The 16,819-nt window shown below is 31.9% G+C and overlaps 2 protein-coding genes across 4 annotated transcripts in view; both read left to right on the top strand.

Annotated features, from left to right (window-relative positions):
- The window catches only part of LOC144847938 (pre-mRNA-splicing factor SYF2-like), a 75,392-nt gene extending 74,561 nt beyond the window's left edge, over nt 1-831 (top strand). For all 3 annotated transcript variants that reach the window (XM_078704537.1, XM_078704534.1, XM_078704535.1), the window contains exon 7: nt 6-831. In XM_078704537.1, coding sequence (XP_078560663.1) covers nt 6-171 — 166 coding nt within the window. In that variant the 3' untranslated portion in view covers nt 172-831. The remainder of the gene's footprint in view (nt 1-5) is intronic.
- A 12,494-nt stretch (nt 832-13,325) lies between these two features.
- Nucleotides 13,326-14,199, top strand: LOC144849241 (pre-mRNA-splicing factor syf2-like). The gene is made up of 2 exons (XM_078706308.1): nt 13,326-13,419; nt 14,002-14,199. Exons 1-2 carry the CDS (start codon nt 13,331-13,333, stop codon nt 14,165-14,167), a joined length of 255 nt encoding a protein of 84 aa, XP_078562434.1. The 5' UTR covers nt 13,326-13,330; the 3' UTR covers nt 14,168-14,199.
- The last annotated feature ends 2,620 nt before the right edge of the window (nt 14,200-16,819 follow it).

Below are 16,819 nucleotides of genomic sequence, written 5' to 3'. Positions count from 1 at the left end.
TTCAGAATTGACAGACGTGGGAAATTCAGTCGTAGGCGAATGCATAACGAGGACAATGACATTGATTACATTAACGAAAGAAACAAGAAATTCAACGAGAAAGCTGAAAGATTTTATGGAAAATACACTGCTGAGATTAAACAGAATCTGGAGAGAGGAACAGCAGTATAAAGAATTGCATATATACTGCTATATTGGTTGTGTGTGTGTGGTGGGGGGTGGTCAGGGTTAGTGGTTGAAGGAAAGAGGATGAAATATTCTTTGTCTTCTCCTACAATATTTTAGACCGACAAGGCCTCCTCCATTTTGTCATGTAGCGGCCGTGGGCACCTTTGACTTTAATTTGTTGTATTTTACCTCCACTCGAAAAGCTACTTGAAAATAATTTATGTAGAATAACATACTGATAAAAAGTTTAACTCAATTTCAGCCAAACATTCTACAGTATAGTGATTACATCTAGTAAGAGCTGTCCGCTCTTACTTGAGGTATTAACTTTGTTAATATATTATTTGCTATTATTTTCTCATATTGTTATTTTTTAGTACAATATATGGTTTTAAATAAATATAAAATATAATGTTAATGAATAAAATATATTGTTTTATTTTTCTAGCCCCGGTGTCATCGAGCTTGTTGGAAAGTCCAATTCAAAAATGATTATTAGTAGGATAAAATGGGTTTTCTTGTAACTTGTCATTTGTTCGTATGCTTTGGTAGTCATCACAAATAAAAATGCCAGGACAAGTGAAATTTGTCTTCTGTGAATTTCTTTTTCCACCTATATCTGCAATCTGTTTTTCAGGCAGTCTGTTTGTATATCTCAAGTTTCTTGTTTGTGTGAATCTAATCCGAGGTCCTTATTTCACTCCATTTACTTTTGTTGTTGGATAAGCGTCGTACGTCAATATTTATATTTACAGAATGTAAATAAACTACGCACAAAATATGTAACATATTTTTGTTCATTTCATTTATTCAGATAATAATTTATATAATAAAACATTTAGAAAACTAGGTAAGCATGTTTGTATACACTTTGTGTACGTTAGTAAGAGTACATTGTTTCTAGTGCACTAACATTACATTTTGTAACAGCATATCTTAATTTTACTGATAATACATTCTGGTAGTTATATTCAGTTGGAGACACTAATGGCAGATGACTTGGCCATGTTATAATTAATATGCTATGCTTACAAAATTTTATCGAGCTATTCACACATTATGTATAGATTGAAAGTATATACAATTTGTTATTAGAACTACGAATAAACTACACTAAACTTAAATTTACATCATTTATGGACATATCACTACCATATTTGGGTACATCACACTTTTTTTGTAAAAGTAGTATAGTGTAGATAGAGCTTAACTATATTGAACCTAAATTTCATATCATATTATTCTTATCACATAAAAATTAAGAAAAAAATGAGTGCAAAAGAAAACAACTTAAAACTATTAGTACATGTGTAGTTTCAGTAAACAAATGTTACTATCTTTCTTGCAGGACTATTATACATTGACACTATTTCTATAATTTAATTTTCAGTAAATCATCATTTAATTAAAATTTTATAAATATTGGCACCATATTATTACCAATACCAATGAGATGTTAGCAATTATTATAAAAATTACATTTTTATTTTGTTTTGTATGAATCGGCCTCAACTTTAGATTCATTACCAATGTTACAAAAACCAATCAAAAGTGATTAATTAGGCGATTCATTGTTATAAACATGAGATAGGAACGCATCAGTGACATTCCGCAAAACTATTGCAGCTGAAATGCATTTAATTTAATTCAATTTCTCTCTTTGAACACTCACTTTCTATAGCATTCATTACATCATCTGATAAATTGCAATCTTTAATTTTAAGGGAGCATAGGTTATTAGATATTGACAATAAAGAACACATTAAACTACCGTCAATGTCACTCAAATCATTACCACTGATATCGAGTATGTCTATATTAAACTCATCTAGTCTATCTAAACATTCTGTAATCATAGTATTCATTACAGCACCTGATAATTTGCAATTATTCATGCAAAGGCCACCGTCATACTCTTTAGATACCATAGTAAATAATAAAAGCAGTGAACTATCTGTAATGTCACTCAAATCATTATCACTGATATGGAGTGAGTTTAAACACAACTTAACTTGCCTACTTAAACACTCTGTATTCATAGTATTCATTACAGCACCTGATAATTTGCAATTATTCATGATAAGGACACCACCTCTATACCCTTGACATACCATAGTAAATAATAAAAGCAGTGAACTACCTGTTATGTCACTCAAATCATTACCACTGATATCGAGTTGGTCTAAAGTAAACTCATCTAGTCTATCTAAACATTCTGTAATCATAGTATTCATTACAGCACCTGATAATTTGCAATTATTCATGGAAAGGCAACCATTCTTTTGACATACCATAGTAAATAATAAAAGCAGTGAACTATCTGTAATGTCACTCAAATCATTACCACTGATATCGAGTAAACACAACTTAACTTGTCTACTTAAACACTCTGTATTCATAGTATTCATTACAGCACCTGATAATTTGCAATTATTCATGGAAAGGCAACCACCACCATACCCTGGAGATACCATAGTAAATAATAAAAGCAGTAAACTATCTGTAATGTCACTCAAATCATTACCACTGATATCGAGTCTGTTTAAACTCAACTTAACTAGTCTACTTAAACACTCTGTATTCATAGTATTCATTACAGCACATGATAATTTGCAATTATTCATGGAAAGGCAACCATCACCATACCCTTGAGATACCACAGTAAATAATAAAAGCAGTGAACTACCTGTAATGTCACTCAAATCATTACCACTGATATCGAGTAAACGCAACTTAAATTGTCTACTTAAACACTCTGTATTCATAGTATTCATTACAGCACCTGATAATTTGCAATTATTCATGATAAGGTCAACAGCTCTATATTCTTGACATTCCATAGTAAATAATAAAAGCAGTGAACTACCTGTAATGTCACTCAAATCATTACCACTGATATTGAGTGTGTTTAAACGCAACTTAACTTGTCTACTTAAACACTCTGTATTCATAGTATTCATTACAGCACCTGATAATTTGCAATTATTCATGATAAGGTAACCACTATACTCTCGACATACCATAGTAAATAATAAAAGCAGTAAACTACCTGTAATGTCACTCAAATCATTATCACTGATAATGAGTGACATCAACTTAACCTGTCTACTTAAACACTCTGTATTCATAGTATTCATTACAGCACCTGATAATTTGCAATTATTCATGATAAGTCTACCATCACCATACCCTTGAGATACCATAGTAAATAATAAAAGCAGTGAACTACCTGTAATGTCACTCAAATCATTACCACTGATATCGAGTCTCTTTAAACTCAACTTAACTAGTCTACTTAAACACTCTGTATTCATAGTATTCATTACAGCACCTGATAATTTGCAATTATTCATGGAAAGGCAACCACCACCATACCCTTGAGATACCACAGTAAATAATAAAAGCAGTGAACTACCTGTAATGTCACTCAAATCATTACCATTGATATCGAGTCTCCTTAAACTCAACTTCACCTGTCTACTTAAACACTCTGTATTCATAGTATTCACTACATCACATAAATTACAATTATGAATGCGCACTTCCTGTACAGCTCCAATACATAAAACATGTGACAAAACAATCCCTCTACTATCACGTAAAATTGTATTAAGAAATGTGTCCCAATTAAAGTCATATGTGATAGGGATTGAAATAAATGTTCTTAAAATATGCATAAAATTTCCATTAATGTGTTTAAAGGTGGAAGAATTTACATATTGAATAAACTTTGTTAATGAAGTAGATACATCTTCTACAAGTTGTTGTATTTCTATACTTGTTGTGGTTATGTGATTAGTTATTGTTTTGTTCACAGCATCAGCATGATGATCTTCAACAAATTTTGAGGAAGTAGCTAAAGATATATACGTTGATATATTATTTGTAATTGAATATTTTAAGAATTTACAAGCATCAGCACCAAGAAAACCAATTGCAAACTCTCTTGTCATTCTAAAATGCTCACTTTCTAATATTACCCTCAATTCACTTTCATCCAATGGCGTAAGTAATAACTTTAAATCATCATCAGCGCATTCTTTCATTTTACCTTCACTTTCAGCAACTTTGGATAGATAAAATCCTGCCAATGACTCAACTATCAGCTTGTGTGGGGGCATGTAAATCTCATCATAGTTAGTTTTTGAAATGGGCGCATCTTCATAAACAAACCCAAGTTTTAAGGCCCTATCGACCATGTCATCATCCTCAAAAATATTGATGTATTCACCTTTAAAATTATTTTTGTCTATGAAAAGTTGATTTTTTTTCAAGTTTTCATACATGTATTTCCCTAACAAAAGCATAGGATGTAAATACTCAACTGAAGCGTCATCAAGTTTAGAAATAGGTCTCTTTTTTTCTTTTTCAATAAATTGATTTAAAATACTTCGAAATATTTCTTTAAAAAGATCAGATTTACCACTAGGAAGATTTTGTTTGTCTTCCCACATATTACAAATTGTGAGAAGTAACAATGGATTTCGGCACATTGAAATTAGTTCTGGGTGTTTTATCTTGTAATGAGGTTGATTAAAAAGCTCCTTTTCAAGAGAATATCCTAGTTCGGGGGTTTTTAAATGCTTAAAATGATTTCCAATATACGTTTTTATGCTCTCTTCACAAAATCCTCTTACTCTCACATGTACGTCACACGCATTTATGAATTCATCTGTGTTTTCTGTACGTGATGTAAGTATCACCAAACTCTTACTTAATTCGTTCTTTTCAAAAAGATGAATCACACTTTTATTCTCCTTAAACCTTAATTCATCCAATCCATCAATCATTAACACAATCTGACCATCATGTTGCACTATGAAGGATCTGAGTTGTTGAATTGAAAGTTGTGTAGCATCCTCAAAATCGTTCATATTGGGTTGCTTTACAATAAGATCTACAATATTATCATCTTTTTCTAAACCTCTTGCATTCAATGGAAATACAATTTTACCGTCAAATACATTCTCTGTAGCTGTTCTATATGCTATGTACCTTAACAAGGTCGATTTACCTATACCCCCCTCCCCGTCTATAAGCACTTTATTTTTTGACTTGATGTTAGCTAAAACTTCATCCAATGTCTTCCTCTCTTGCTTCCTGCCATTTTCTGTGAGTAGATCCAACTCTGTAAATAGTTCAGGAAGATCAAAACGGCATCTCCTAAATGTTGCTGGTGTAAAGGTCTTGGTATTGTGGCAGAATTGGTTTTGTCTATCACGAAGGTATTTTTCTATCTTTTCTATAAAATAAATAAAACTTATACTATAATACCAATTATATGGATTGTGATCATAACACTAAAACAAAACTGTGCTTTATGTATAAACTGTAAACAGTTAATAATTGTTATGAGAACACAAAAATAAATAATAAATAAAAATAATAAAAATTGTACTGTAGCTTGCTTTTCAATTACAAGGTCAGTGGTTCAAATCCTGGTTCTATAAGTCAAGATTTTTCTGATTATGATTTTTTTTTTTTCATTGCGTTTTTTATTCAGTCATGTCCGACAGCAATTTTTTATAGTTGGGTGTGGTGCAGTTTACAGTATCAGGGCTATTGTCTACCAAACATAGCCTGATAATTTCAAAGTATGTATCACTAATTTCTGAGCATCTAGCACTCTATCTTTTCAAAATGTTCTTACCTCAGCCCCAACCATGGTGAGTCTGAGGAAGTTTGTTTGTTTTTTTACCCTTTTTGATTTGGGGGGGGGGGGGGGGGGGAGGGCAACCAAGGGAAATCCCCATAATATAAGTGCCTTTTTTGTTTTAGAAAAAAGAACTCTGTACAAATAATGGCTACGGGCTTGATAATCGTTAGTGGCGTAGTTTGATACCCTTAGGTAGGCCTACACGATGATGTCAATTCAGATTAAATGGGAACACCCATTTTAAAAAATGGTCAAGTTTTACAATAACCGTCCAGCACAGTGGAAATTTATTTAGTAGCTCGTTTAAATGCTTTTGATCATGAATGATTTCAGCCAAGTTTACAAATGTCCTGATAAAACTGTGGTATGTAGGCAGTCCACTAACACGCAGAAAATTGAATAAAAGCCTAAATTCCCTGATAAAATTAAAAAAGTGAAGTAAAACAGTCATTTCTTACCAGAATCTGATAACAATGGTTCTGTTTCCATTTCACATTGACCATGTTCTGTAAGGTAAGGTTATTTCATCTCTCATTTCAGATTGACTGCAATTTTAGTTTTGAGTCATGCAAGTCCGACTAATAATATTCGTGGGATGGAGGTATATAAAAACATACCACTGCTCCTAGTGGTAACTTTACATTTTTTTCGTTTTAGTTAAATAGTATTATGATAAACTATTACATATTATAATGTAACTGTAAATAACTAAAAACATTAAGATTATTTTAATGCTTTTACTTACTTTTCCTGTATATGGAACCATACATAAAATAATTTATCATTATACAAGGCTCGAATTAGCTACCCAATTCTCTTAAAGTCAGTAAAAAAATATGGCAATATTGTTTTTGTAGGTAAAAATGCAAATATCTAAAAACATTTTTTTTTACTTTTATATGGTCGACTTTTGGAGCATGATGGTCCAACATTGTCCACTTCATCCTCTCTATTTCCTAGAAAAAAAAACAATCATTATTCGTTAACATTCCTGACCTATAAATATACAATCAAACTATTGAAAACAGGCAAATTAGGATTTAGAAAAGGTATGTATAATATAACACAAGAGTTCGATCTAAATTGATATTACAATACTGTTTTACAATGGCGATACAACATTTTACCATTAAAATTCAAATTGTTTAAATTTAAAAACTATACCTTGCGGTATTCTTTTCCTTTTTCTATCGGATTCTATGACTTTATCCTCTGAAAAGAAAGTAAATGATGATATTACAGTATAAATTTAACTGTTAAGCTAAAGAAATGTTGTATGTATTGTACCTGTATAATAAATATATTGGAGGTAGCCAATGTCTCACATGGTAAGGGGAAGGGGTATGCCTGTCCCTACTATTACTTTATAGTGCCGGAGTATTCTTATCTTCTTATTAGTTATTGAGAGTGATACGTGTAAAAAGTTAGTAATTATGTATGTATTTAGAAAAGTAATTCAGCCGTCTAAAGTCGATGGCGTACAGAAAATAACAATTTACACATTAAATACATACTGTTACAATGTGAATCATTTCCGCAATGTTTGATTTGTGGAAGAAGTTCGGCAAATATATCTTTGTTTTCTGGTTCATCAGATAAAAGCTGGTCAGCCTCCAATCTGAATACAACATCCCAGATGTTGGTGTATTCATACTTTGCCAGATTATAATGATCAATAACCTTCTTTAACGCGTCTGGGCCAACATTCTGCAAAGTTTTAAACATTCGTTTTCGATGAGTAGATAGCTTCTCGTCATTATTATTTTCTGCTTTATTGTCTGTAATATACTTGAGTACAACAGCTTCTGCTTTCTTCAAATTGGAAAGTTGTGCAACCTCTAATAACAGGTTAACATTGTTAGGTGCGATTTCACCAGTTTCATCTAGTATGTTGAATAGATAATTTCCAGTGACATTTTCTTCCGAAAGATCCCCTATTGTTACAAAGTCAAACAAGCAAAATTTCAACCAACGAATTCTGTTACCGTCAAAGTGTCGGCTGAGATCAGACTTCAATTGAGTAAACTCTGGATTAGTTTCATACGTTGCCATTTTTGCAGTTATTGATTCTTTTCTGCAAAAAAAAATGGTGGAACCGTCATAATTTATTATAGGCAATAGTAATTATTGTTATTGATTAAAAAATGACTTTGTAATCCAGTGATCGTCAGAATCATCCTCCCATCTTCATCCATAATCATTTTCTTAAGCAAACTACCGGACTACTCACAGGATGTTTTATGCTTGAGTTTTACAATTAAAAACAAATTCAATACAAAAACTATTAATTTCTGTGTATCATTTTGTTTTCATGGTAGGATTTTTAAAATGTTTGAGATTCCTGGTACAGACGGCCATTTTTAACAGAGAGAACTGACACCCTTCAGATTGCTCCAATATTAAACAGATGAACAAATATTTGGTAATACAACATGTGTTTCACATGTATCTCTTCATATCCAACACAACCTAACCCTTAACCTAACCTTATATGATACTAATCAAATATTTCTATGATACTGAGAAAATAATATTCTGTGGAGATATAGTTCTAAAAATCGAGTAGAAATGGCGTATACTGCAATTCATACTGTTCCAATTTATCATGTGGTTTCAATTAGGCCTACGTCAGATTAGATTTTGAAAGGAGTATATAAAACAATGGAAACGACACCCTTCAACTAAGACGTCATTTTACCTACACTACACTTATTCGGATGTCATTTATATACGGTAGTTTCGCTGCTATTTTTAAAATCTGAATATGATTCCGATTATGGTTAGATATAATTAATTGGAAATTAATTGGCCCCAGTTGTTTTTTGTAATTCTGGCATATCTGTTAAAAAATATGTTATTATCTATAAGAAGAGTTCTAGTATAAGGTTTTAGAAATCAGGTCTTTGAAACATTCCTTGGCCTACAGAATACGTAAAATAGGAGCTTACCCTTAAGTTTACCGTTCGCATACAAAGTAGGTTCTGGTATCTTTATGTAAAGCATATACATGTTCTTATTATATGCTAAAAGCAAGATTATGTAGTTTCTAACTGCATGAGCCACACCTAAATATCACAAACTACTGATCAACTGAATATTTAGCCAACTGCATCACTGCTGTATTTGCTTAATATTTCTGTCGGTCAGTCTAATTACCGAAAACAACCATAAACAACCGAAAACAAAATAAAATAATCTAAATACCGAAAACAAAATTGTAACATTTTTTTTAATGTCGCCCTCTACTGATGGGTGTTTCTAGAGCTAAGACCATGACAGAGAGAAGACCGTACGAAATGGTAGTGTGCACAAAATACAATTAAAAATCGTTCAATCAATCAATCATAACACATTTACTTAAGCCTACAGAATCTATAAAAATATTATGATTTTAGTCTTTCGATTTTTTAACCAGAAACCAATGCATGTACTCCTCACATTAATCATGATCAATTTAATTATAGATTTTCAAAGATAATAAATACAAAACCTAGAACTTATTAGTGTAGCTCTTCGTCCTTTCTATCTACCAAGAGAATTTAGTCAGATATTCATCACCATGGTATAGGTTCACCCTGGAGCTGATGTTAAGATAGCAAGGGCTCAGGATCGCCGAAATTGATCATCATCTTCAAAATAAATCTCCTGAAGCGGTATCTATTATTCTTGGTGACTTTAACAAGTCATGTCCTACCTAACTTATATCAACATGTAAACATTCCAACTAGGAATGAGAAAACCATCGACCTCTGTTACAGTAAGATTAAGGACGCGTACAAAGCTGAGAAGAAACCGGGAATTGGATTGTCTGATCACAATATGGTGCATCTTTTACCAATGGGGCGTTCTTTCTATGCCTACAATACAAGTGGAATACCATAGTACATATTTTAATCCAATATTATAAAATAATACTCTTGATTGAGACAAATCTACCGTAGCATATTGACACTATGGATATGAAAATACGATTTACCCACAGAAGTGTACATGCAGAAATTAACCAGATTTTAATTACAAACCATTATGTATAAGACACAGACTTTTTTTATTTGCCTTTTATTTTACTGAAATTATGACAGAGAACCTTATTGAAAATATAAATTCAAACTGTTTCCACTTTTGGCAGGCAACTGTTACTCTGCTTTGATGTTTATTCCGTAACACGCTACGTTTTGTTTTAAGGGGAATCCCCGGATTGTATCAAGGTAAACAAAATCATGTGCTGAAGAACAACAGGCGCACAGGAAGGTTTACTCATCTCATCTCCTACCACCACGTAACATTATATTAAAATGATTATATTTAAACAATGTTAACATTTAATTAGTATAATTCCATGCCAACTCAACAAATTTTCTGAAAATCACGGCTGGGTACCCCCTCAGATTTTCTAATATGCAACTATATGTCTCACGAACACACCAAAAATTTCAGTTGCCAACTCCAAGTCGTTAAAAAGTTATGGCCATTTGAAAATGTGTCGTCTGTAGAATTTTCGGTCTTAATAAATTACCTTTTTGTAAAGTTGCATTTTTAAATAGCCATATTTTAAAAACTATTAAAGCTAATAAGCTGAATATTGATACACTGACATAATTTTGGTCATAGATTAAAAATATGAAAACAAATTTGCTGTATCTCAATTATTTTCCGAGATTTTGGTCCCTAGAGACCCTCCGCTTTCCCATTCCTCTCATTTATTTTCAAATCTTAATCTCATCAAACTTAATGATATCAATTTAATTCAACAAACCATTTTTGTCTACTCTGCCTTAAACAACATCCTTCCTCACCATCTTTGTTATCTATTTACTTCCAATTCCTTCTTTCATTCCCATCACACACGTACTAAAAATAAATTATCTATACCCTCCCATAGAACAAATTCTTTCCAACATAACATTCAATACTCTGGACCCACCCTATGGAACAACCTACCACCCTCCATTTTAAAATCTGCTTCCCCTAAGAATGATACTTCTCTCAAAATTAAAAAAATACACCTTTTCTACTTATTAAATTTTTATTAATCGGTCATGTCTCGATCTGCAGTACCAACAGACTTCTTTTTTTTTCTGTTATTCATATTTTAGATTATGAAATTTATTATGATTTTCTTCAATGCATTTCTTTTCGTTTTTATTTGTGTTAAGGCTCGCCCAACACAAGATGTCACAAACATCTTCCAGGGCTTTTGCCTTCATTTTCTGATATACTTTATAATTCTGTACAATCCTGTTTCTTGTTTTCCTACTGTATGTATTCAGATCTTGTAAAAAAATGTCTATTGAATTGAATTGAAAGAATTAATTTATTTTGTTGCAAACAGTTTCGGCAATTTTTACCCCTTATTTAAATATGAAAATACATTTTTAAATTGATTTTTTCCTATACAATGTTAATATATGGTGCTAAATGTATCCATACACAAAAGTTCATCATATTAAAAATTCATCCTAGGGGTACACTGCGCGTCAAAAAGTCACTCGGGACACAAAATACAAAAAATCATTACGTTTTCGTTTTGAACTTTGACCTTGTGGGCAATTATTCCCAAAGTTGAAACTTATCATATAAGTTCATCAATGTATGATTCAGCATGTATGAAAAAAAACAAAAACATTATTATTAGATAGGTCTACATTGTTATATAGGCTAATTATGTAAACATTTTGTATATTCTTAAGTTGTTGGATTTCGATCATGATTAAGTCAATCACAAGGCGGTAGACCGGGAACCAGTCAACTGACAGAAGAGGGCTCTCAATGTCATTTCTATTGACGTACCTGCACACAATATACATAACCACACACCCCCACTTTAATAATGGAATAACCCTAAGAAAACCTCCAAAACGGCAGTTGATCCTAAAACGTTTGTTTGTTAGGCCCAATCATCTGGACCCGATCGTCTACTGGTCCCGATCGTCTACTGGTCCCGATCGTCTTAAAACCTTGTTGGGCCCGATCGTCTCACGCTTTGGGCCCGATAATCTTACAATGGGCCCGATTGTCTGTTCCCCAAAAATTTACACTCCAACGATTACAAGTCTAGGCCTACGTACAGAAGCCTAAAACAACACGGTGTTTAGTATGGTGTTAGTGTACCAGATCGGCGACCGTCAACAATGGCCAATCTCGTTATCTATAAATCTCCTCTAAACCTAAAACCCGCTTACCATAAGCAACAACAAATTACCATCAGTTTTATCTACAAATAATATAATTAACGCTACTGTATTTTGTTCCCACAATTTGTCAGCGTTTAGGCGTCGACCATCATATCCTCTCTTCTCTATATAGAGGGCTCACTACCGCGTGTGACAGACCCATCCATCACACAATAAACACAAACGCTGTGAACGCACTCGAAAAAGCCGTAAAGTGGTTATTGTACCATCCAATGGTATGACGAAGTCATTAATTAAAAAGCCTAAAAGGGTGCTGCAGTATTTTGTTTCTTTTGTAGAGAAAGGAAAGCCATAATATAATTTTTTTTTTACTAGTGAGATCTTAATTGCTTAAGAGATTTACTGACTGATATTTTTTAATATTAATAAGATTAATAATTTCCTGGTTTTATATAGCGCCTAATGTTGTGAAACCTCTAAGCGCTGAACATTAAATTACCTCAGTCATTTTTTGGGATCAAACACGTGGGAAACAGCTAGTAATCAGCGCAAAGTTGTGTCTTGATCTAACCGGGTATACCCATTTATACACCTGGGTGGAGAGAGGCAAATATTCGAACCTCAATCTCACGATCAGTAGTCCAACGTCCAACACACTTCGCCACACGCCCTCACAGAATAGACGACTTATTTATAATTCAAATCTGTAGTTTTTTCGGGATAGTAGGCCTATAGGCTATATACACATTTAAAAAAAAAAGAATTATCGCGGGCTACCTCTGCTGCTTCTTTCCCAAAAATAGTCTACCTTTTTTTTCTTCTTGAATGCGCTGCTTGCACATCATTTATTGTCAAATATATAAAAATATTTCGCTGTGTAAAGGTGCTTTAGTACTAGTACCTCTTCATTTCTGAATCCCCCCTTTTTTTTGCGCCGACCACATAATTATGCGCATGTCAATTTTAGGGTAACCAATTTATAATATATAGCCATTGTACGCCGGGCTAGCACTAAATCGAGCCCTGTTGTACCATCCAATAATTCCAATGATATGATACTGTATATTGATAATAAAAGTACTTCATTTATAAATAAGTCATGTGGATAAAATCTGTGAACATAATTAACGCAAACTGTATGGATATCATAAATTATAACATACGTAAATTCAGCGGGTGGCGCCAGCGACGTAATAGAAAGTAACATGGTGCTGCAGTATTTTGATAAAAGACAACGTATTTATAAGTCAAATCTGTAGTTTTTTCGGGTTAGTAGGCCTATACAAATTCTTTAATTAAAAATTGTCGCGGCCTACTTCCATGGTTTATATTTCTATTGGTAATATATAAATTTCTCTATAGGGGTGTAGATATGTATCCTACCGTCAACATTTTAATGCAAGGGGAACACAAAGATACTGAAGACGCTATTGACAGAATGGTAACAGATTTAGAAAAGCTGTAGGTTTGTTTTTATTTATAATTTATATTTATATAAATTTACGACACATAATTAGTATTGTTATAAGAAATTCTTTAAGCATGATTTCCGCCAGAACACAATCACAAGCAACAGATAAAAATGTTAAGTTGCTCACTAGTCCGACCAACCCAAGTTTATCAAATCTAAATCTTTTTATTTCTTTTTTTTGTAGTTGAGCTTTAACATTTGTAATAATTATACATTTCATGCATTAAGAGTGCATTTCCTATAGCAACCTTTATATTTTAAAACAATATATTTGGTTCATATTAATAATTTTTTAAACAAGAATACGTAATTATTCATAGGCCTATTATTAACATGAAATTAAAAAAGGAAAAAAGAAACTGTTTTTCTATTAATGCCGTGCTTGGGCAACATAATTATTTTGATTACAATGGCCGATTTTAAAATCAACATTTCTATTGATGGGAGTTTTTATATATATATTTAATTACAGTATTCTAATAGCAGTAAGAGTGAAGAAATTATTCAAATTTGTCAGCTTCTACACATAATTATTACACAATGTTTATCAATTATTTTGGTTTCATTTTCAGAATTGACAGACGTGGGAAATTCAGTCGTAGGCGAATGCATAACGAGGACAATGACATTGATTACATTAACGAAAGAAACAAGAAATTCAACGAGAAAGCTGAAAGATTTTATGGAAAATACACTGCTGAGATTAAACAGAATCTGGAGAGAGGAACAGCAGTATAAAGAATTGCATATATATACTGCTATTTTTGTTGTGTGTGTGTGGTGGGGGGTGGTCAGGGTTAGTGATTGAAGGAAAGAGGATGAAATATTCTTTGTCTTCTCCTACAATATTTTAGACCGACAAGGCCTCCTCCATTTTGTCATGTAGCGGCCGTGGGCACCTTTGACTTTAATTTGTTGTATTTTACCTCCACTCGAAAAGCTACTTGAAAATAATTTATGTAGAATAACATACTGATAAAAAGTTTAACTCAATTTCAGCCAAACAATCTACAGTATAGTGATTACATCTAGTAAGAGCTGTCCACTTACTTGAGGTATTAACTTTGTTAATATATTAGTTGCTATTATTTTCTCATATTGTTATTTTTTAGTACAATATATGGTTTAAAATAAATATAAAATATAGTGTTAATGAAGAAAAGATGTTGTTTTATTTTTCTAGTCCCGGTGTGATCGAGCTTGTTGGAAAGTCCAATTCAAAAATGATTATTAGTAGGATAAAATGGGTTTTCTTGTAACTTGTCATTTGTTCGTATGCTTTGGTAGTCGTCACAAATAAAAATGCCAGGACATGTGAAATTTGTCTCCCATGAATTGAACCCAAGGTCTTTATTTCACTCCATTTACTTGTTGGATAAGCGTCGTACTTCAATATTTATATTTACAGAATATAAACAAACACAGTAAATAAACTACGCACAAAATATGTAACGTATTTTTGTTCATTTCATTTATTCAGATAATAATTTATATAATAAAACATTTAGAAAACTAGGTAAGCATGTTTGTATACACTTTGTGTACGTTAGTAAGAGTACATTGTTTCAAGTGCACTAACATTACATTTTGTAACAGCATATCTTAATTTTACTGATAATACATTCTGGTAGTTATATTCAGTTGGAGACACTAATGGCAGATGACTTGGCCATGTTATAATTAATATGCTATGCTTACAAAATTTTAAGCTTGAGCTATTCACACATTATGTATAGATTGAAAGTATATACAATTTATTATTAGAACTACGAATAAACTACACTAAACTTAAATTTACATCATTTATGGACATAATGATGTCATTTCACTACCATATTTGGGCATATCACTACCATATTTGGGTACATCACACTTTTTTTGTAAAAGTAGTATAGTGTAGATAGAGCTTAACTATATTGAACCTAAATTTACAACATCATATTATTCTTATCACATAAAAATTAAGAAAAAAATGAGTGCAAAAGAAAACAACTTAAAACTATTAGTACATGTGTAGTTTCAGTAAACAAATGTTACTATCTTTCTTGCAGGACTATTATACGTTGACACTATTTCTATAATTTAATTTTCAGTAAATGAACACAAATGATTATACCAACTCGTATGATATTGACAGCTTTATTTTGAAATCATGCAACGACTAATTTTAATTATATCAGAGTAAATTAGGCTTGGAGGTTTAAAGAAAAGCATTATCATTGTTCAAAGCAATGTTGTTGAAAGTATTACTACAGATATTGAGCAAAACAAATTTCTTTTAAATAAGTTTCAGTTTAAGACATTCATTACATCACTTGTAGTCTTGGTTCTAGACTGAAATTAGTAAAGATTTTACTCACATAAATATGTATATGAGATAAATATTTTGGCACATATGGCGTTTCATACATATAATAAATGAGCATGTATACGAGATAAATATTTTGGCACATATGGCGTTTCATACATGAGCTTGTATTTTTCAGTCAAAAATCAAAATGCTGACTGGTGGACTAACATAAAATAGACAATAAATACCGACTTGGTACAACTACATGGTATATTGCAATAGTTCAAACAGATCAGTAGAAGTAATAAATCAAGAATCCAGTAAAATTTTATAAATATTGGCACCATATTATTACCAATACCAATGAGATGTTATCAATTATTATAAAAATTACATTTTTATTTTGTTTTGTATGAATCGGCCTCAACTTTAGATTCATTACCAATGTTACAAAAACCAATCAAAAGTGATTAATTAGGCGATTCATTGTTATAAACATGAGATAGGAACGCATCAGTGACATTTCGCAAAACTATTGCAGCTGACATGCATTTTTGGGGCTTTTTAGTCAGTTGAATTTAAATCAATTTCTCTCTTTGAACACTCACTTTCTATAGCATTCATTACATCATCTGATAAATTGCAATCTTTAATTTTAAGGGAGTATAGGTTATTAGATATTGACAATAAAGAACACATTAAACTACCGTCAATATCACTCAAATCATTACCACTGATATCAAGTATGTCTGAATTAAACTCATCTAGTCTATCTAAACATTCTGTAATCATAGTATTCATTACAGCACCTGATAATTTGCAATTATTCATGTAAAGGTCACCACCTCTATACCCTTGACATACCACAGTAAATAATAAAAGCAGTGAACTACCTGTTATGTCACTCAAATCATTACCACTGATATCGAGTAGGTCTAAATTAAACTCATCTAGTCTATCTAAACATTCTGTAATCATAGTATTCATTACAGCACCTGATAATTTGCAATTATTCATGTAAAGGTCACCATCCTTTTGACATACCATAGTAAATAATAAAAGCAGTGAACTACCTGTTATGTCACTCAAATCATTACCAC

The sequence above is a fragment of the Antedon bifida genome, chromosome 7 (assembly GCF_963402885.1).
Source record: "Antedon bifida chromosome 7, ecAntBifi1.1, whole genome shotgun sequence".
Lineage (NCBI taxonomy): Eukaryota > Metazoa > Echinodermata > Crinoidea > Comatulida > Antedonidae > Antedon > Antedon bifida.
Note: the sequence above shows the minus strand (reverse complement) of the source record. Positions and strands in the feature narration are given on the sequence as shown.

What these genes read in the sequence shown, in the direction of transcription:
- LOC144849241 (XM_078706308.1), top strand. Translation starts at nt 13,331, where the DNA reads ATGTATCCTACCGTCAACATTTTAATGCAAGGGGAACACAAAGATACT. An exon ending in GTAACAGATTTAGAAAAGCT is followed by an intron (nt 13,420 to 14,001) that starts GTAGGTTTGTTT and finishes TTTCATTTTCAG; the next exon opens with AATTGACAGACGTGGGAAAT.